This window comes from Cyprinodon variegatus, unplaced genomic scaffold (genome assembly GCF_000732505.1).
Source record: "Cyprinodon variegatus isolate N-32 unplaced genomic scaffold, C_variegatus-1.0 Scaffold130, whole genome shotgun sequence".
Taxonomy (NCBI): domain Eukaryota; kingdom Metazoa; phylum Chordata; class Actinopteri; order Cyprinodontiformes; family Cyprinodontidae; genus Cyprinodon; species Cyprinodon variegatus.
Window position 1 is genome coordinate 1,387,578 of NW_015150583.1, and position 19,684 is coordinate 1,407,261.

The following is a 19,684-nucleotide window of genomic DNA, read 5'->3' on the forward strand; positions in this document are numbered from 1 at the left end:
CAGTAATTTGAACAAACAAAATGTAAAAAAAATTTTAAATAATATCAACATAATATTAACTGGAAATTAGAGATCTGCTCTCCAACGCACCCTACATCCATAGACAGCATGTCTTTAAGCTCTGCAGAGGCCCAGTAATTAGCCATTGAATTCATTAAGGTGTTGGACCAGGAAAACATCAAAAAGTTGGGGAATCCCAACAATAAATGGTTGTTTAACACCCCTTTATCAAGGCAAAAGTCTCCAACTTCAATCTGTTAGATGCGTCTCTGGCTCTACACAACCGAATCAAATTGCTAAAATGGCTCATTAGAATCTAGTTTTTCTCCAAAAAGCTTTGCCAAATAGCTAATTGTTTAGGTCAGGTGTTGAAGCAGATAAACTTCTGGACTCTGCAGGACACCAGCTCTCAGTGTGTCAGCCATTTCCCTCCTTTGGATCTAGCAGATCTTGGCATTTGTTTGCACTAATTTCCTCAAGCAGATGATAAAAATCAGAAGATGTTATGGTTAGTGGAAGTTGGAGCTGAAAATGATGACATTTACGGTCCCTTTATCCAGCCGTACGGTATGACTGCTTTGGAAAGAGAATCAAACTCCTTGTAAGTTTTTTAATGCATGGATGTTTGCTGTCAATTCAGGTTCATCCATGTTGAGGCTGCCAAGTAATATAAGAGAAAAGAATCAATTAACATCAAAAACTTGAATAAAACTTTCTTTCTGAATAAAATATCCTGTTTTGTTCATCATTGTCCAAGTTGTACAAGCATATCCAGTTTCCTCATCCAAACTCGAACAGCTCTGCTCCTGTCTATCTGCTAGAGCTCATTTCACTAAAGTGACAGAAGCCTGACCTATAATATTGCACTTTCTGGGATGTTCAAAAACATTTTAACATACAGATGCGATAATCCTATAAGATATCGTTAGTTATTACTTATTGATGATCATTTCTGATGGCGACAATTGAAAAAGATACATGTAAGCATTCCAGGTTGTTTTGCTGATTGTAATTATGCACATTTTATAAAGATTCAGATTTCCCATAAATATTACTACAGCTCTCTATTTCAGATGCCTGGTTTTGCTATCAGCTTAGTCTGTCCTCCTTCTGTGTTTCAGATCAACTTGGGCCTGCTCATCGTCTCATTCACTGGCTTCTTGCTGCCAGGTTATCTATTTTTCCACCGCAGGAACCTGCTGAGGGAATATAAGGCTAGAGTTGGCCAACCTGCCACTCAGGAGATGCAGGCTCTCAAGGCCAGCGAAACAAACGGTTTCAAGCCGCACACCAACGGCAGCGCTGCAACAGAGGCTTAGACCATTGGGGGCCAAATCCAGTCTTCGAAGGCCCGGCGTGCTGCAACTTTTAGATGCTTCTCTGCTTAAGTACACCTGACTACAAGATGAGCTCATCATCAGAGCTATATATAAATCAGTGGTTTAGAAAATTCATTCAGGTGTGTAGGGCAATGGGGTACATCTAAAACAGGCAGGACAGCAGCACTCCAGGATTTGAGTTGAAGACTGCTGGCCGGGGCATTAGCAGGACTGTAAATAGGGGGATATGTTTCAGTATTGGGATTCAGAATGATCACCAGAGGACTGTTTCTCAAAAGCAGAATTAAGAAATGCAAGACAATATATAAAGCCAGAGGGAGCAGCACATCCTGGTTTTATCTGCTTCACAAATGCCAAGCCAGGTGCAACAATACTGGGTCTGTTAAGCCAGGTTTAAGTTAAATACATGTACAACTGCAGCTTTCTTTAAAAAAAAAAAAAGAAACATGATGTTGATCACAGATTAATTGATGCAGCAAACTGATCCACCAGTCGCTCTGCTGAGTAGAGGATTAAACCTTTAAATGTATTGGGAGGACAAGGGATCTAATCCCAGCTACACCAAGAAGGAAATCTGGCAACAAAAAAAACTATCAGGCAGCAGAAAAATATTTTTTTTTGTTACAAATCCTATCAGTTCAGTGTTCATACAGAACCAATATGACTGGACCAAATAGGACCTGACAGTAGGTCAAGATTTAATATAAAATCTATTTGCATCTGGATAAACTAATAACTTAGAAGGTTCCCACACACATATTTGATCCTCTTAATTTATTTTATGTGTTAAAAAAGGGCTTATGTGTCTGGAGCAGGGTGTGGTCCGCCATCCTTGTGATTCACAGCAGCAGAAAGGTTGGCCCTTTAGTTTGAACAAAGGAAGGACTGTTTTAGAAGAGAGAGACAGGTTCTGGAGTCATGGACTGAATCAGCCCACCATAGCTCCATGTTGCTGTAAATGCAGTCGGCATCGCTGAAGCTGCTAGATGTGTTCAGGTAGTTTGATGCACCGAATCAATTTGTATAGTTGAAAGGAGGCCTAACCATACAGTACCTGAATGTTGGGATTTTCTGTTCACATTATTGCACATTATGGCATTATATCTTAATGTGTGCACAGTCCCGCACCATATCAAAAAGTAAAAAGCAGCAGTCTGCCTTTTCTTAAGTTTATTTTATGATGTGTTGCCTAACTCATGTTACCTTTTAAATGTTGAAGAATCCCACATTGAGGCAGTTCATACTTCTCTGGAGGAAGCATAGATGTGATTCTATCCTCTAATGCCAAATAGTAGTAGATGACTACGGTAAATAGTATTTATTAGTGGTTCTTTAACGTAAGCTGGTTAAAACAAAAACCTAACACACCAGGATTAACTAAGCTCGGCTGTTAGCCCGGTCTGAAGCAGGCTATCTGTAGATTAAATCACCATGGTAACATATGTGTTGCTGCTTTTGCGAAACTGAATCGAGGTGTAATTAAGCCAGGGAATCTTGGTTTTGTGAAACAGCCCTCAGCTTTCTTCTCATTCACAAAAGTGTTTTTAGTGTTTTGTTTTCATAATAATAATTTGTTGTTGTTTTTTTCTGTTAGTTATCTCTGGTTCTCTGTCCCAAACCGCATCACAAAGCTTTTTTGTTCAGTCAGACTTTTTTTAATGTGGAGAAATGTGTCATCAGCTTTTGTTGCTGTTTTATTTATTTTGATTTAGATCCTTCAGTAAAATCAGTCTGTTTTTAAACCTAAACCTTAAGATCAAGGGGGGCAAAGGTCAAACTGTGGACATCATCTTACTTGAAGTGCTCTCCTGACAATCAGTACTAACCCGCTGACACCAAAGAAAAAATTTGAGGTTTCTAGCACAGTTACAAGAGCTTATCAATTTTTTAATATGTATATTAAGATGTGCTTTTTCTACTGTATTACCAAAGAAAACATGGAATGTGATCAATTCATGATTTTTTTTAGACCAGTAGTTCCAAACCGGAGTCCGCAAGTACTTCTGCGCTGAGTATTTCAGAGGTGTCAAACCCAAGTCATGCAAATTGTAGATATGTCCCTGGTACCGTCCTCAGCTTGCAGTCAAGCTAACAGATAAAATTTGGAGGACACGGGCCCTGGAGGACTTTAGTTTGACACATGTTTTTAAATGCATTTCTGCTTCAGCACCATAAAGGATACATTAAAGACATGCATGAAAGGGGTAACCTGACAACAGCCAGATGCATGTCTCGCTCCGCCCAGCTCTATGTGAGTGGAGCTGGGCGGAGCGAGACATGCATCTGGCTGTTGTCAGGTTATGAAAGGGGGCCCTGATATAGAAAATGCGCCGATTAAACTAGCAGACTCATGATGCATATGAAGAAGATTTGGAGTATTCGCCTATATCTGAGCCCATCTGTAAGTTTTTACACAGAAATGGTTGGATGTTGAGATATTACATCTACCTCCATTTTTCTTGCCCCAGCTTGATCAACAGAAAATCTTTACTTCTATAACTTTCCATTATTTATATATATATATCATTTGTAAAACCTAATTTTTAACTTTGGCAACACACATTTTATTAAGAATACTGAAACCCAAACATTTCTGTAATTTCATATAAATACATAAAGGAATAATTCTGTATAGGAAAATGTGACTGACGGGTGATTGTTACAGTGTCTGAATAATTTTAAAAGTTTTCATTTTTCGCTTTCTGCACATAAATGAACTAGTTTGTGTATAAAATGCGGATACCAGAGTATATTTTATACTTTAGCTTCAGTAGCATTAAGAAGGGAATAATATGTAGATGGCTTGTTATAAAAAGCTTGGATGATTTAATGTGTATTCAGCTTTTATTTTATTGGTCTTGTATTGACTTAGCAAGCAAATGTAAATAGAACTGAGGTGCGATTTGTTACTTTTTTCTAACATTTTCAGCTTGTTTTACAGTATGTGGGTGTGTACAGTATGATAACTTAAGGTTTTAGAGATGCTGGCGGTGCTTTTTCTCCCTGATGTGATTTCACATCTGATTTTAAAATAAAAAGTTTTAGATTGTGTTGTGTGTCAGCCAGCAGGAGAAAAGAAATCTTAAATGAAAACAAAATCTTTGTATTACATAAAAACAGTTTGAAATCAATTGAAAGGTAATTTTTTGATGCATGTCTGCTTTTTTTTTTTTTTTCTATAGAAAGTTTTCGATATTGTGCTTTTTTTCCTGTTACCTTCATGGCAGAAGAGGTTTAAGCAACAATAATGCCTCTACCAAATAGGTTCCTCTATGAACCAAAGCCATCTTTCATAAATGTACAGTTTCAACAATAACAGCAACGGACCTCATGACAACAAACTGAAACTTCAATTTTATTCATGAATTCTGATGTAAGCAGAACTTTGTGGCTACATGTGACCTATATGCAGAAACATCTCAGCTTTAAAGATTTGCCTCTACAGTTTGTCCATCTGTATCACTAAGGTTCAGGTTGTAATTTCTTCACACAACTAAGGTGAATTACCAAAAATGTGCTTTATTTGATATATGTCAAATTCCAAATGTGTTGTATATGTCATTGAATAATAAAGATCCAGACTTGTAATGAAACAAACTTGATAATCAAATTTTATTTGAGTTTGGCATTATGGTCAAAAGAAAAACAAATGAAAGTAATACACAAACAATGGCTGCTCAGTTCATTCACACAGCTTGTTTTTTTACACTTAACTGTAACATCTTAGCATTTTAATCCATCCCATCTGTTTACTCATTGCACACACACACACACACCCACACAATACAGCCATTCATCTCATTAAGCATACTTTTTTTATAATACATAACCTGTAAAACACACGCTTACAAAAATCACACATTCAAACAGTCAGACGCACACAGGGGGCCTCCGTTTATCTGAGGCTGTTGCTGCTGGGTTGGGATCCAGCGAGGCCGGGGTGGTCTGGACTGTGGCGGTTCTGGATTAGAGGAAAAAATCAAGTCTGGTTTATGTATTAACACAACAGGTTTATATTTTGAATCTATATTCAGATTAGGGCATCGTTCACACAACAGATAAAATAAAGAAGTTGGTTTGCCTATAATCATGCAAATGCTGAATAATCAAAAACTAAAATAATAAAAATAGCATCCTCAAAGTCAATTTAACATGTTAATAGAAACATTTGTTAAGATAAGCTGCTTAAACTACTTCACAATGTAATGATTTCATGGTGGCATGCTTTAATAAATCATGATTTTATTTTACTGGTTGGCCTCAGCATGAAGAGAGTGGGGCTTTGAATTTAGCAACCAAGACTTCATCGTTTATGGAGTCCCAGGAACTACAATACATTTAATCTTTCAATTAACTCTGGGTTTAACCTTGAATAAATTAAAAAACTTGATCATTGAATTTCACAATAAAGTCAAACATTTATCATTATCATGTTTAACTATTTATATTGGAAGTTTAGAAATGGAAAATTTAAAGCAAATTCTAAACAACAGAAGACCATAAATATAAAGCCGGTGCAACAAAAAAGCTGTTGATATGTGTAAAATCCCTTGATCAGATTGAAATGTGATTGGCTTAAAACGAAAAATAGTATTCTGCAAGGACTGGTTGTAAGGCTCGAAAATCAAATTATACGATTGTAACATCTGTGAACGTGCATCACTTTTTATTCAGAGTAGAAGCTCTCAGAATAATTTTTGTACTTATGCCTACACCAGAAAAAAAAAAAATGGAGGAAATGAACATCCCTCTGCATTCTGCCCTGAACCATTCTAAAAATAAATGTGTAGTTTACTTTGTTCTGATAAACAAGAGGTGGAAAATCGAGTGGCCAAAAAAAACAAAAAAATATCAAAGAGGGATGGAAAGAAATGGCCAAAGTGAAATCTGTTTGGTGAGTTAATACTACTAGGATTTATTACATAAGAAAATATATTAATGATTTTCTTCTAAAAGATGCTGGAATAAAATATTTTTTAGGAGAGGTACTGTACAACAGTTTAAAATAAAAAAAGAAACATTTATTTATATGCAACTGTCTCTTAGGTACCAAAAAAGTACCAAAGTAAGTACAAAAAAGTGCTGGATGTGCTTTTCTCTGTTTGTCTTGTTTAATTTGCTCTCAATCAGGAAAGAATAAGACATAAATAAAAATAATTTCAAAAAAGTACAGCTGGCATAAAATTGTCACTCACAACATGAACGCCTTCAGAACTACTTCTATATTTATCCGACAGGAAAGGAAAACAGTAAGAAAACAATAATTATCCCATTTAGATTTAATTTTAAATGCTAGAAAGTTCCAAGTAAATTAAATTGCAGTCTGTCTGACAGAGGTTAGGCACACTAACTAAAGGGAGAAAAGAAAGGCTCAAATACTTTCAGCCACTTTTAGATCAACAATAATAAAAGTTACTGCTATGCCCAAAGTGTAGTAATGAGGCCTTTAATTCTGTAGGCTGACAACGTTTACTGAATGTTTAAAGCCCAATATGAGGTTATAAAAAAAGTATTAATTTTATACATAGAGAAAAAGAAAATCACCATGTTGGTATTAAAAGATTATTCTCACCTTCTTCTTTTTCTTGTCTTTCTTCTTTTTCTTTCGATCCGGATCATCATCCCTTTTTTTCTTCTTCTTCTTGGGATCAGAGTCTGAGGGAGTTTCTGAAACATTGAAGAAGCAGCTCGGTAAGTGTTCTGCAGACCAGTCACACTCATTGTAATTTAAACTTTTCATTTGTCATACCTTGAGGTAAAGGGTCCTGTGGTCTGTGGTGCTTGTGTTTGTGTTTGCTTTTCTTCTTTGGAGGCTGTATGTGCATCAGTCTGTACTGTTCTGGGAGCTGGGAAAATGTGCATGGATTAGTTTACAATGCATAATAATGTTAACTGATCTGTTAAAGATGCTAGCAGAAGGAACAGAATACTGAAATATTACCGGTCCTGTGTGTAGTCTGAAGCCTGTGAGCGAAGCACCAGTCAGCGGGCTGAAGGAGTTCCCACACACTGGAGGCTTATCGATCAGGGAGCGTAACGAGCTGCCGTCCTGAGTACCCGGACAGTCAATCATACCTGCAACAAACGAGACAAATAACTGTCGAAACTCTGGGGTCCATTTTTGGTCAGTGACAAGAAACTGCTAAGAGTAAAATATACATTATTTTAAGCAATTAAGTTCTTTATCTAGAGATTACTTAACAGTAATTCAGCGATTCAGTGTGAGCTGCCTTATCAATGCTTCTGCAGCACGGGTCAGAGCAGCCTAAGCTGGATAAGTGTGGCTGCAGGTATGCTTTCAGCCAATATATGTAATTGCTATGTCCATTTACATGAAATGGACAGAGCCTCTGTGACAAAACTGGATTTATTTCTGTATTTGTGGCACAAATTTACTCAATTATTCTCACTCAACCACTACAAGTTTTTTTTTTTTTTTTTTATGTTCAGTAAGAGCAAAAAAAAAAAACCCTACAAAAAGCATTGAGTTTAAGGCTGTCCCAATGTTGGTTTGTGCAATCTAAGTGGAATGTAGTAGGCTTTTATATTCCAAGAGTTTGTCCTGTGCACTGCAATAATAATTGGTCTATTAGATCGGATCTGTTTAGGCAACAGTAGCTAAATTATAAAGCTCACTGATAATTAACAATACAGCCATAGTGACCATCTTTATACTATGTATCCCTAGCTCAAATAACATCCAAATCAAATATCAACAGTTTGTTACTTTCACATAAAACAAAATGCTTATTATTTCAGAAACTTTTCCTGTGTGTGTCTCCACAAGAGCGCCAGACCTGTTGGTGGTGCTGTAACATATGAAACATTGAGGGAAATTACAAGCGAAATGGACATCCACAAAACACTGTGTGGCACCACTGTTTTTATTTTTTGACTGAGGTGGGGTTCCATGGAGGTACCGTGCAAACAGTGAAAATAGTTTCACTTTGAGACATGATATTTTAGAAATTTGAGTTTACAGACCTCCAACAGATCGACTTTTTGTGGATCATAGATCAATCCAATCCACTTTTAATTATATAGAAATTTAAAAAACAACAGGAACAAAGTGTTGCAAAAAAAAAGCAGAATTACCATAGGATTAATCAAAAATATATATAAATAAATAAGTAAAAACAATATAGAAAATAAAAGAGAAAACATTTAAATCAACCAACACCAATGTACTTTTGGGCATTGAATGCCAGGAAATATGAGACTGCAATAATCAAAGAGGGAGTCTGCCTGCCTGATCAGGTTGATCAAGGAGAACAAAGCAGTACATCAGGATATAGGAGATCAGAGATATATGGTGGGGCAAGGCCACTTTAAGACTTATAACAAAATAAAAGAATTTCAAAATTAACCAGCAGCCAGTCAAGTGAAATTTAAACTGGGGAGATATGTTCAACCTTACATGTCCCAGTTAAAATTTGTGCAACAGCATTTTGAACGGTCCTCAGATGGGCAACTGAAGATGCCAACACCAAATTAAGGGCATTACAGTAAGAGGAGTTTTCAAAAATGTGTTGGTCACTGTCTCAAATTGTGGTTTGCACAGCATGAACTTTATTTTGGCAAGCTGCCGCAGCTGAACAACGATCGATTTGACAACAGCTTTTATCTGGCTGTCAGAGTTAAGATAGCTGTCCTTTTTAAAATCTTTGTTTGTGGCCACTGGCATCACAAACTGACCCAGAGAGCCAAGGTGTAAAGGTAGTGCTGTGATGTTTTTCCATGAGTTTGAGCAATTTTTACTTAAAGCATGAAACTGAATCACATATTTATATAAAACCACCCAACATATCAAGAAATATTATTAGCCAGATTTAAACCCTAAGAAATCCTCTATTCAGGTCAAAACTGTGCATTCAGCTGAGCTGATGAGAATAAAAATACATTTTTGTCCTCAAAGTGAAAAGACCAAAAAAAAAAAAAAAAAAAAGTCATGATTAATCAGGTGAACAAGACGTAGGCAATAAAATGTGTCTATTTGGCTTTGTAAAGGCATGCAGCCTTGGTTACCTTGCAAGTAAGATGAACTGTCGCAAGATTTGTGAACTCACAAACTACCAAAAACATTTTTGCCAGAAGACAACAGTTGTGTTAACCTTGACACAGATATGTTTCAGACCAACAAAAACAAGCAAAAGGAAAAGATTTTTGTCTTTGTGTTTGGGAAAGATGTTTGCATTTTCCTCCCGACCAGATTTAATAAGACTTTGGTTTATCAGTTAACTTTGTTAGTTGTTAAACAGATTAAGAATGTGATACCTCACAGCTGCCACTGCGATTGGCTAAAAGCCCAACATGGGAGGAATGTGTTAATTAATTAACCCAATCAACTTGAAGAATTGCACTGAATGTCCCTCCCATTTGCAAACGCTTTCCATAGGGGCCTTTACAAATGCATACTGCACAGAACAAAAAAATTTACTACAAATATCAATCTTAGTTATGGCAGGTTACCGGCAATTCTAGATGTTCCAGCTCTTAACAATCTGAGACCCTCCCTTGGTACTGATGGAGAGCATTGCCAGTGGAGGAACGTGGAGGGAGGGTATGTGTGTTCGGAAATCCTACTGACCTCTGTTTAGACTGTCCAGCATAATATAAGGCTACTAAGTAACTTTGCATCTCTGTGCCACTTTTAGATCCAACAACCTCTCAGTTTTTTAGGAGGAGCCGATTGACAGATTGGAGTCACTGTAAGCCGTATTCATCACAGCCCCATTTTGAAGTTACTCTGATATACATTTCCTGAAAACGTGTTTGAACAGATACACATCAAATTAGCTTTTATTGAGCTGTATCAAATCTCTTATTGCTATAAGAAAGTATTTTCCTTATAAAACTCTGCTGATACTCATAATGTGCAAAGGTGTCTCACTAATATAGCGACCCTTTCAATGGCTCAACTTAGGATTCCTAATTACAACCATTCTATGATAATTGAATCTGGACTGGACAAATCTTCGAAGTTGAAGAAACTCAATGCAATCACCATAATCTTTAAGCTTTTTTCACTAAACCAAGTTGAGATTTAAAAACAGCTTAAAGGCAAGAGGCTGCTCAAGTTTTGAGACGAATATATCTCAATCTAGCAGTGGCTTATGCAAGTTTTGAAAATAAATGTAATGACAGTGTAGTTGCTCAACTTACCTGGTAACTCGGGCAGAAAGTTGCTGAGCTTTTCCTTCACTTTCTTCCCACAGAACTTATTGTAGGCATGTTCCAGGTTGTAGTGTGTGATGAGGTTTGTGTTGCCTGTTAATTCGTTTCCAACTAAAGACACAAATTTATGTCAGCAAAGGTTTCCTCACGAATATATATATATATATATATATATATATATATATATATATATATATATTTATGATAAAGTTATTTGACATATTCTGTAACATTTATGTGAACCAGGACTGTTGATGCTACAAGGAAGCACATTCACTCTGGTCTTTATTAGGAAAAAGCAAAACGATATAGTCTATTAAACCAAATCGTTTAAATTTAAGATTATATGAGAAAGTATAAATGTACAAAATGTACAAAAAGAAACTGTCCTTATGACAAAAGATTGGCTAATAAGTTAGCTTCAACTGTGTAGTTAGCATTGTTAGCACGATAGTTTTCAAAGTGTTTATTAGCCAATAACACGTTATATTTTTATGTTTTGAATACAAATATCACCCAATGTATCCGGGTCGTGTAATAATGGAACTGTACCAGGAAGCTCTCGCAGTAAATAGAAATGTTCGTTCATGACTCCGGACTTTCGCAGAGCAGGCCCTTCATCCACGAGCTGTGGTGGAATCTGCCCCGGCATAGAGACCTGATTCTGCGGGATGGGTGGCGGTGGTTTTCCGGCTCCAAAACCTAAAGACGAAGACCCCGGCGGTCCCTGGGCTTCATTTGGCCCAAACAGAGTGGAATACATTTCTGTCATATTTATCAATCAATAGTAATACACAAAACGCATTTAAAGAAAGAAAAAGCCGATATTTTCTAGTCTAACTTAGGGTTAGCGGCTATCCATACGTGCGTCAATTGGCTTCCTTCTCTTCTTTGTGGCTTTATTTTCATGACTAATGTACCGTAATACCGAAAATAAACACGCCCAATACCGTAATACCATGTGCAAACATAAAAAAGACCCACAAACATAATAAACTGTATTTGTTTATTTATTTTTAACATAATAGTTGAGTAAACAAATATTTACATTTAAACAGTTTGCTGTGTTAAAAAAAAAAAAATCACTCATCAAAAAAATCAACAGGGTTAAGGGAAGAGGTCACTCTTTCAAAGTCGATCACTTTTGCCTGAAAATTACAAAAACAAACAAAAAAGAACCATTAATCAATCAATTTGGATTTTAACTTTTGACCATTTAATATTTTTTTTAATTCACAAAAATATTTAAATCTTTAAAAATGTGTTTATTTTTTTATTTTTGCCTCAAACATCTTTGCCTAATAAACTAAAAGTTAATTCTTTAAAATTAACCAATGCATGGATCTGCTATACTGATGTCAAGATAATAGGTATTGGCCTGGAAAAGAACATTTAGCGATCAATGTCTAATTTAAGCCCCCAGAGACATTAGACTTATTAAAGCTGCAGCCTGTAAATCTTTAAAGTATGATACAAATTGCTTTGTCTTATTCCTTACATTCCACTCATCCACATCCGTTGAAATGCATTGCTCAGTCTGAGCAATCTTCTCTCTCCCTGCTCGAACCCTCTCTGCCAGCGCGGCGTTTTCAGCTTGAATTTTCTTCAGCTCAAGCTTCATATAAGCTTTTTGCTTCTGATAGTATGGCATCAAAAAGCTGCAGAAGTCCTGTTCAGGAACTCCACTGGGCCGCCTTAGAGAAATTATAAAAAAAGGGAGACCAAAAATCTTACAGCTTTGATAATTTTTAAAAGAAAAATAGTTTGTCTTTTTATAAAAGAGCTTGCTCATTTTTTTTTATTTCGGTATGATTAATTTAAATCTCCAAATACTACCAAGTTTAATATTTAACCAGTAACTGTTTCCTTATAAAGGCAAAAGAGAACTAAGTCAGCGGTTCCAGAAGACATCTTAATATTCTGCACTCACTTTTCTTAAGTGAACAAATAATAGTGATAAAATAGAAGAAGAAAAAAACACCAGCACCTGGGCATGATTATAAAGCCATTAATTAGCTCTTTTACTTACAAAAAATGGTGAGAATGAGAAAGTTTTTTGAAAGTATAGATTTCTACTGACCATGCAGGTTCAGGGTTGTCCTTTGCCTCATTTTCAAGCTTGTCCAGTTCTTGAAATTTGCTCTCAATCTTGCCTTCTTCCATTAATTTTATGATGTCCTCCTTGATTTGAGGAGAGAAATAATTGAGAATTTAGTATTTAACTCTGACACAATGTTACTGATGTTCCTTATTCACTATAAGGGCTTCTTCTTCAGTCTCCTGCTAGAGGACAGCATCAAATGAAGCACAGAGACCCCAGTTTATACTAAATCATGACACAATTTGTTTCACAAACCATTCTTTCAGTCCAAGATCAAAACCACAAAACTTTTGCTAAAACTTTAGTTGAATAATTAATCACACAGCCTGTAAATAATAAAAAATACACCAGTAAACAACCATTTCCAATGCTGTCTGCAAATGTAAACAATTAAAAAGGCATTGAACTTTACATGCGTTACATATTGTGCTTCTCACCTGTATAGATTTCTGCAGCACCACTGTAAACTGATTGTGAATTTCTTCCATCCTCTTAACGTTCTCCTTGTACAGCGGACGGAACTTGCTGGAAAATACCTTAAAACTGTAAGAGAGATGTGTCAGCCCTGTTGTTTTTGCCTCGTTTACAGCTGATTTGTAATTTTTCTGCTTCATCTTTGTGAACAAAAAAAGACATGCAGTTATGGAAACCAAAGTATTGTTGTGTTTATTGCTTTTTTTTTTCAGGTCATAAATCTTTAGAAAAACAAATCTGAAGAAAACTGATTATTTTTTTCCAAGACCATCTTAGGATAATTTGCTTTGGTGAAAAAGAGGGCCAGGCTAAGTTAAGACCTTTAGAGGTGGGCATTTATGGCATTGTTCATCGTTATCATTTCTCAAGTTAGGAAAAAAAAAAGGTAATGGGTAGCACTGCTGCCTTGCAGTAAGAAGGTTCGGGTTCAATTCCCAGCCTCGGGTCTTTCTCCATGGAGTTTGCATGTTCTCCCTCTGCCTGCATGGGTTCTCTCCAGGTACTCCGGCTTCCTACCACAGTCCAAAAATGTGTTAAAAAAAAAGGTGAAAAATTAAAAAGTTCCTAATTCTAGTTAACTATTATATTTAGATTTATATACTAAAAAATTTAAGTCTCAGTTTCAGCATTAATGCCTCTAAGGTTATGTTGTACCAAAGTTATGCGTTTGTTTCACTCTCAGTGTTTTGCATGAAGTTCTTATAGAAGCACTTTTGTCATTTTTCTTAATATATTCGGGAAGTTGGCGTTTCTTTTTATTACATTGACATAAATTTTTGCCATCAAAGTATCCATATTTTTTTTATGTTCCAAAGGTCATAAGGTCTTGTCCTGATTCCAATAACTGAGGGCCCTATAAAGGGTTAAATAAAGTTCATTTTCATAGACTACTAACATTTAGTACAGCATGATCGAACTAATTAAAATGTTGTTTCTTTAGCAGTTTTTCTGACATATTACCTGGCATTCTCTATGAACCTGTTCAGGCTTTTCTGGATCACTTTATCGAACAGCTTCAGCCGGTTGTACCGAGCAGTCGTCTCCTCCGCGGCTTTACCAGAAGCTTCTCCACCGCCTGCTGTATCGCTCTGCTTCTCGGTGGACTCGTTTTCTTTCTGCTTCCCATCTTCAGTCTCTCCTGGGGTGTCGTGTTCCTCCATCTTCACCGAGCTTTGTTTACGTTTTTTCGGAAGTACCCGCCAAATCTACGGCAAGCCGCTGTACCCAAAAAGCGCGAGAGAAAAAAAAAAAAAAAAAAGAGTTGTGCTGTGCGCGCATGCGCAGTGTAACCCACGCTTCTCAGCTGTCTTTTCATTTCACCCCTGTAGTGTGTCCTGGTGGACTGTCTCCTCTAACAGCATGGGGTTAATAACGGGAGTGCTCACCCTTTTGTATCATCTACCTCAGATTTACAAATGGCTACTGAAACCTTACTATATCGTGTCGTTTCTAATGACCGTCGCCTTCTTGGTGGTAAGAAAGACTCCTGGACTGTGCGAGCACCTGGCGACCGACCGGGAGGACGGCAACTCCTGTGACTTCGACTGGGTGAGCATGCTGGGAGAGGAGGGGGTGGTGCTGCATGCAGGGCTGCTCTCTGATAAGATAATAACTTATTAAATATTAATAAGATTGTTTATAAATGTGTTTTTGTTTGTATGTTTTACAGAGAGAAGTTGAGATACTGATGTTTCTGAGTGCAATAGTGATGATGAAGAATAGAAGAGCCAGTAAGTCCAACTATTATTGTTTGTCTTTAATGTGACATAGAAATGTTCTGTGAATACAAAGTTAATTGTTGTTTGATAGTTTAGATAAGAGAGCAGGACACATCCAGGAAGTCATTCCCTGAAATCCTGCCTTTATTGTGTAAACATTATAGGTGCAGAGTAATCCCACCCTCATTTGACCTTGCTCAGAAGTCTGAAGGTTTTCCCCTACATGCTTAAGTTAATGATTCTTCTTTTCTTTTTCAGTAACCTTGGAGCAGCACATAGGGAACTTGTTCATGTTCAGCAAAGTGGCCAATGTAATCCTCTTCTTCAGGCTGGACATTCGGCTGGGCATCCTCTACCTTGCTCTGTGTGTAGGTCAGTCATTCATTAGGGTTCCACAGATCAGCACTGCAATCAGTATTTAATTCAACTTTATTGATCTCACATTGGAGAAATTTATTCATAAAGCCACAGAATAACACATGCTCTCTCTGCTGCTCCTAAAGTATCCACATAAAGTTGTACTATGGAAGATAATGTAATCAATAAAACATAAAAATAAATAAAAAATGAAACTTAGTTGAAATGGAACCCAAATTCATCCAGTTCTACTGACCAACCAAGTAGCCAATTGTGCAGCTTAAGCTATAGGTTTTCTAGTTTCATAATAATTAAGATAAGATAGAGTTATTGAGTTTATTGATCTCACAATGGAGAAATTAACTTGTCCCATTGGCTCAATAGTCATAAGAAGGAGAAACAAAAGTGCATGGGATATATATATATATACACACATACAGTGCGTCCACATATATATAACAGTGGATTGAGAAAAAAAAAAAGCAATAAGGCAGAGATTTAAGGTGACATGTACATTTAAGGTAACTTATTGTATACACATATGGATTTGGCATTGTATGTTAAAGTGGTACCACGTTAAGGACAACAGTGGGGCAATGAGATATCTATAACAGCTGAGTTTTCTTATTTAACAGGATTATTGCACAGGGTATTAAATAGTAATTGCACATTCCTTATTGCAGTTATAGTGCAGCATTGTAAAGTCTGATGGCAGCAGGGATGAATGACCTGTGGTAGCGCTTCTTTTTAAAAACAAGGTGTAAAAGTCTTTCACTACATTTAGTGGAAATTTACTGAAATGTACTTTCATACATTTAATAAACATACAAATTAAAACTATTAAGGTTTAAACTCTATCTTCAATAGAGTGCTTTTTTTGTCCTAATATTATAAATATACCTTATGCATTCTATAAGTCACCAGTCAAGATTTCTTTGCAACAAAACCTCCTGATAGCTTTGATATAAAACAAACGATTGTTTTAAAGCATCATCTTAAGTATGGGAGAGGATCTATGAAGCTTTAGTGTTAGACATCTTTACCTGGGGTAGCAGTAGGTGTTAAACACTGGGAGTTTTTTGAAAACTGCTTTTAAATGTTTGTTAATATTATTACTTCCAGGCTTTCCTGATTACTTCCCATCTCTAACAACTAATGCAAAAAATGTATTGTCCTTGCATTTGTATTATTTGAATCATCTTGAATTTCATATAAAATAATAATATTAATTCAAGCGTCTGCCTTTAATACTCAAATTAGTATTTACATCTGTTTTCTTTATATTTCCTTCTTTGTCTGTAGCATTTGTCATGACGTGCAAGCCTCCTCTCTACATGGGCCCAGAGTACATAAAGTACTTCAGCGACAAAACCATAGATGTAAGTTCTTCTTGTTTTTAATCTAATAAATCATGTTTATACTAGAGGTGAAGCAATGCCTCCACTGGCCGATAGTTTGGGGGGATGTAGTAGAAATGAATTGGATAAATTACCCAGTTTGACCATTTTATTTATATGTTGGTAGCGCCTTTAAATTCTTTAATATAATTGAATCAACAGCCACATTTAAACTAGTTGCACTTTAAAGTTGGTAGTTTTAGTGATTTAAAGTAGATTGTAGTTCATTTTAATTGGTATTTATGAATCTATTGTTGTTGACTTTTCTTTACGGTAATTGTCGTAAAAGATGGAGTGGGATTAGAGACTGAGAGGATACATTCAGCAGCCATGTCTTAAGATCCAAGTGAAGTGCATTTATTAGCGCTCCGTCCATTGTCAGTGTTTAGTTTGATTTGTTGCCAATTATTATTTTTTGTTGTTTTGTTTAAATTAAGATTTCTGTAACCAGAGGTCGGTAAAGTACCCAAACATTGTACTTAAGAGTAGCAGTACACCATATTTAACTCAAGTAAAAATTAAGTACTCCAGAGAAAAAAAAGTATTTGGTAAAAATGATACCCAAGTACTAAGTAAATGATTTACAGTACTTACCATGAGCATAACAACTGATTGAATATTTTCCAAAATTATATGAAACTGTACCAAATATTAAGTGATATCCATATTGTGATATTTAAAATAATAAGACACAGTGATTACACAATTAAAATTTAGGTGGAATGAATACTCTTCAAAATACATTCAACTTATAAAACCTACAAAATCAACAGCTTGTAAGAAAAGGTTACATTACCATAAACTGTTTACTGTATTTTAACGCTATTTCTTGCATATTTGTATAACACAAGCTTGTTTGGTTCAAGTGAAGAAACTAAAATGCAGTATCCAGGAATTTTAATTAAAAGTGTGGTTTTCATGAATTTTTGAAAAGACCCGCCCTCTCCACTTAAAAAAAAAACACAACTCTGTACCCGCTCCTGAGAGAGAACACCTATTAAACGCGTGCAAGAGCGTGCACGAGCACATTTTTCCTCGTGCACGCTGTTTAAAGTTGCTGTTTGCATCACTCATACAAGCTTACTTTCCAAAAGATTTCCACTGGTAAGTGAACATATCACCAGAATGATTGACATTTAGGAGGACGGCTTATTTTGATGATCCACCCGGAAAAAGAACATCCTCCACTATACCTTTAAGAGGAGGCCTATTGTATATTTTTACTCAAGTAAAAGTAAAATGCTGTAAAACTAATCCTAATATTTTCAGTAAGTTACTGAAGTAAATTGAACTAGTTTCTACCAATGTCAGTTTGTAACATTTGTTCTCGTGTAATTTTTATTAGGTCCCAAAAATATCAGCTATTAGTTAAACTGTTAAAGTCAAAATAATTTCCATAGGCCTTAAAAAACCTGTATATGTCAATTTCTAGTTTAAACGTTGAATAATAGAGCAGTGAAAATGAATTGATTGAATGCAAAACATTATTTAAGTGTTTCATTTGACCTTGGTGGTCTTCTTGTACCAAATCTGTGTCATCATCAGGAGGAGCTGCAGAGGGATGGTCGCATTACCTGGCTTGTTGAGTTCTACGCCAACTGGTCCTCTGACTGCCAGTCCTTCGCTCCCATCTTTGCCAACCTTTCTCTGAAGTGAGCGATTTGTTCTTTATTTGGAGTCTGAGAGCCACCTAGATTTCTCTGAATGTCTTGAAGGAAAATAGATCAGTAAAAGAAATTGCTGAGTCTTCTGAATTGAATAACTTTTAAGTGCAGGTGGATTTGCTCACAAAGCATTTGGTTACAATTAGAAATATTAAGGCAGGCAGAGGAAATACACTGAAATAAAAATATCTTTTGTTTTGATCCAGCTGCAGCTTCCATGGTCTGTACTGCTGATACTCACAGCTTCTCATACATGTCCTCTTGGTGGTGTATAAATGTATCATGAATGACACTTTAGCTTCCCTATTGTAACACAAGTATGGATTCGTTCATGAATCTATATTTTGTATCTTTTTCTTCCATCCTTACAGTTTAAATATTTTAAAATAGTCGTGTGACTTTATGCAGCCAATCAAGTCTCTTTTTTTTTAATTATTAAACACCACCTGACCTTAAGAGGAAATCCATTAAGGAGGCAGGCATAGCGGTTTTTCATTCTAGATATGTGGTGTTGAACCTTTTATCCAATGAAAGTCAATTACCTTGTTTTTATTTTTGTTTATTTTAGATACAATTGTGCTGGGCTCCGGTTTGGGAAGGTGGACATTGGTCGGTATGGAGAGGTTTCTCAAAGGTGATTTATTTATTTTTTTGTATTTACTCAAATTTTTTAATTATCAACTTAATGCTACAATATGAATTCTGGGATTTGGTCTTCTTTTTTTTTTTTTTAATAAACAGGTACAAGGTAAGCACATCTCCTCTGGCTAAGCAGCTGCCATCTCTGCTGCTTTTTCAAGGAGGACGGGAAGTTATGAGACGTCCAATGGTGGACAACAAGGGCAGAGCTGTGTCTTGGACCTTTAATGAGGTTTGTCTGTTCTGCTTTATCTAATACATTATCTTTACTGTGTTAATTCTTTTTTTTTTTTTTTTTTAAACTCACTAAAGTGAAACAGCTTTATAACTAGAACATTCACTCTCCCCTCCAGGAGAACATTATTCGAGAATTCAACCTGAATGAGCTTTTCCAAAAATCCAAGAAGCTGAACAAAAAGCAGAACCATCCTCAGACAGAAGAGGGCAGCGAAGAGCTTCATCAGGAATCCAATGGAGTGGAAGAGCCAACAGAAAGCAAGAAAGACCAGTGAGGAGATACAGGATCAGAGCAAGTTTTGTGTGGCATTTTGTTTAAAATTCAGACAATTATGGCTCTTTCAGTCTCAGACAGTCCAAAAAAAAAAATCCACAAAGCTGAAATATGGAGCAAGTCTTATTGCAACACATGTAACTGTACCAAAACCAAGCAAAAGTAAAGGGATGTTAATTTATTTAAGTTTTTTTAGGGTTTTTGTAAAGAATGGCGGCATAATTTCATAGTTGCATGTCAACGTTTGCTACCTGTGTTTGTGAAACTGCCTGTTTACTTTTGTGTCGGATTACAAAACCAAAATAAAAT

General features: G+C 36.1%; 3 protein-coding genes across 3 annotated transcripts; 1 reads left to right on the top strand and 2 right to left on the bottom strand.

Annotated features, from left to right (window-relative positions):
• Positions 1-4,922: 4,922 nt before the first annotated feature.
• On the bottom strand, positions 4,923-11,413 carry med19 (mediator complex subunit 19). Its single transcript, XM_015376148.1, has 6 exons — positions 11,067-11,413; positions 10,503-10,625; positions 7,282-7,415; positions 7,090-7,186; positions 6,913-7,007; positions 4,923-5,301 (listed from the first exon to the last, which is right to left on the bottom strand). Exons 1-6 carry the CDS (start codon positions 11,284-11,286, stop codon positions 5,236-5,238), a joined length of 735 nt encoding a protein of 244 aa, XP_015231634.1. The 5' UTR covers positions 11,287-11,413; the 3' UTR covers positions 4,923-5,235.
• A 97-nt stretch (positions 11,414-11,510) lies between these two features.
• On the bottom strand, positions 11,511-14,290 carry LOC107085677 (polyamine-modulated factor 1-like). Its single transcript, XM_015376149.1, has 5 exons — positions 14,050-14,290; positions 13,053-13,158; positions 12,595-12,695; positions 12,013-12,208; positions 11,511-11,662 (listed from the first exon to the last, which is right to left on the bottom strand). Exons 1-5 carry the CDS (start codon positions 14,247-14,249, stop codon positions 11,597-11,599), a joined length of 669 nt encoding a protein of 222 aa, XP_015231635.1. The 5' UTR covers positions 14,250-14,290; the 3' UTR covers positions 11,511-11,596.
• A 74-nt stretch (positions 14,291-14,364) lies between these two features.
• tmx2 (thioredoxin-related transmembrane protein 2) lies at positions 14,365-19,651 on the top strand. The gene is made up of 8 exons (XM_015376147.1): positions 14,365-14,637; positions 14,759-14,819; positions 15,066-15,179; positions 16,467-16,543; positions 18,107-18,213; positions 18,794-18,859; positions 18,967-19,096; positions 19,218-19,651. The coding sequence occupies exons 1-8, from the start codon at positions 14,449-14,451 to the stop codon at positions 19,374-19,376; spliced, it is 903 nt and encodes a 300-aa protein (XP_015231633.1). The 5' UTR covers positions 14,365-14,448; the 3' UTR covers positions 19,377-19,651.
• The last annotated feature ends 33 nt before the right edge of the window (positions 19,652-19,684 follow it).

Excerpts from the sequence above, each read along its gene's own strand:
- med19 (XM_015376148.1), bottom strand. The coding sequence starts at position 11,286 with ATGACAGAAATGTATTCCACTCTGTTTGGGCCAAATGAAGCCCAGGGA. Across the intron at positions 10,626-11,066 it reads TTTACTGCGAGAGCTTCCTG|TTGGAAACGAATTAACAGGC; the intron begins GTACAGTTCCAT and ends TTGTGTCTTTAG. Across the intron at positions 7,416-10,502 it reads CTTTCTGCCCGAGTTACCAG|GTATGATTGACTGTCCGGGT; the intron begins GTAAGTTGAGCA and ends CGTTTGTTGCAG.
- LOC107085677 (XM_015376149.1), bottom strand. The coding sequence starts at position 14,249 with ATGGAGGAACACGACACCCCAGGAGAGACTGAAGATGGGAAGCAGAAA. Across the intron at positions 12,209-12,594 it reads GACAACCCTGAACCTGCATG|GCGGCCCAGTGGAGTTCCTG; the intron begins GTCAGTAGAAAT and ends AATTTCTCTAAG. Across the intron at positions 11,663-12,012 it reads CGGATGTGGATGAGTGGAAT|GCAAAAGTGATCGACTTTGA; the intron begins GTAAGGAATAAG and ends TGTAATTTTCAG.
- tmx2 (XM_015376147.1), top strand. The coding sequence starts at position 14,449 with ATGGGGTTAATAACGGGAGTGCTCACCCTTTTGTATCATCTACCTCAG. Across the intron at positions 18,214-18,793 it reads TTTGCCAACCTTTCTCTGAA|ATACAATTGTGCTGGGCTCC; the intron begins GTGAGCGATTTG and ends TGTTTATTTTAG. Across the intron at positions 18,860-18,966 it reads TATGGAGAGGTTTCTCAAAG|GTACAAGGTAAGCACATCTC; the intron begins GTGATTTATTTA and ends TTTAATAAACAG.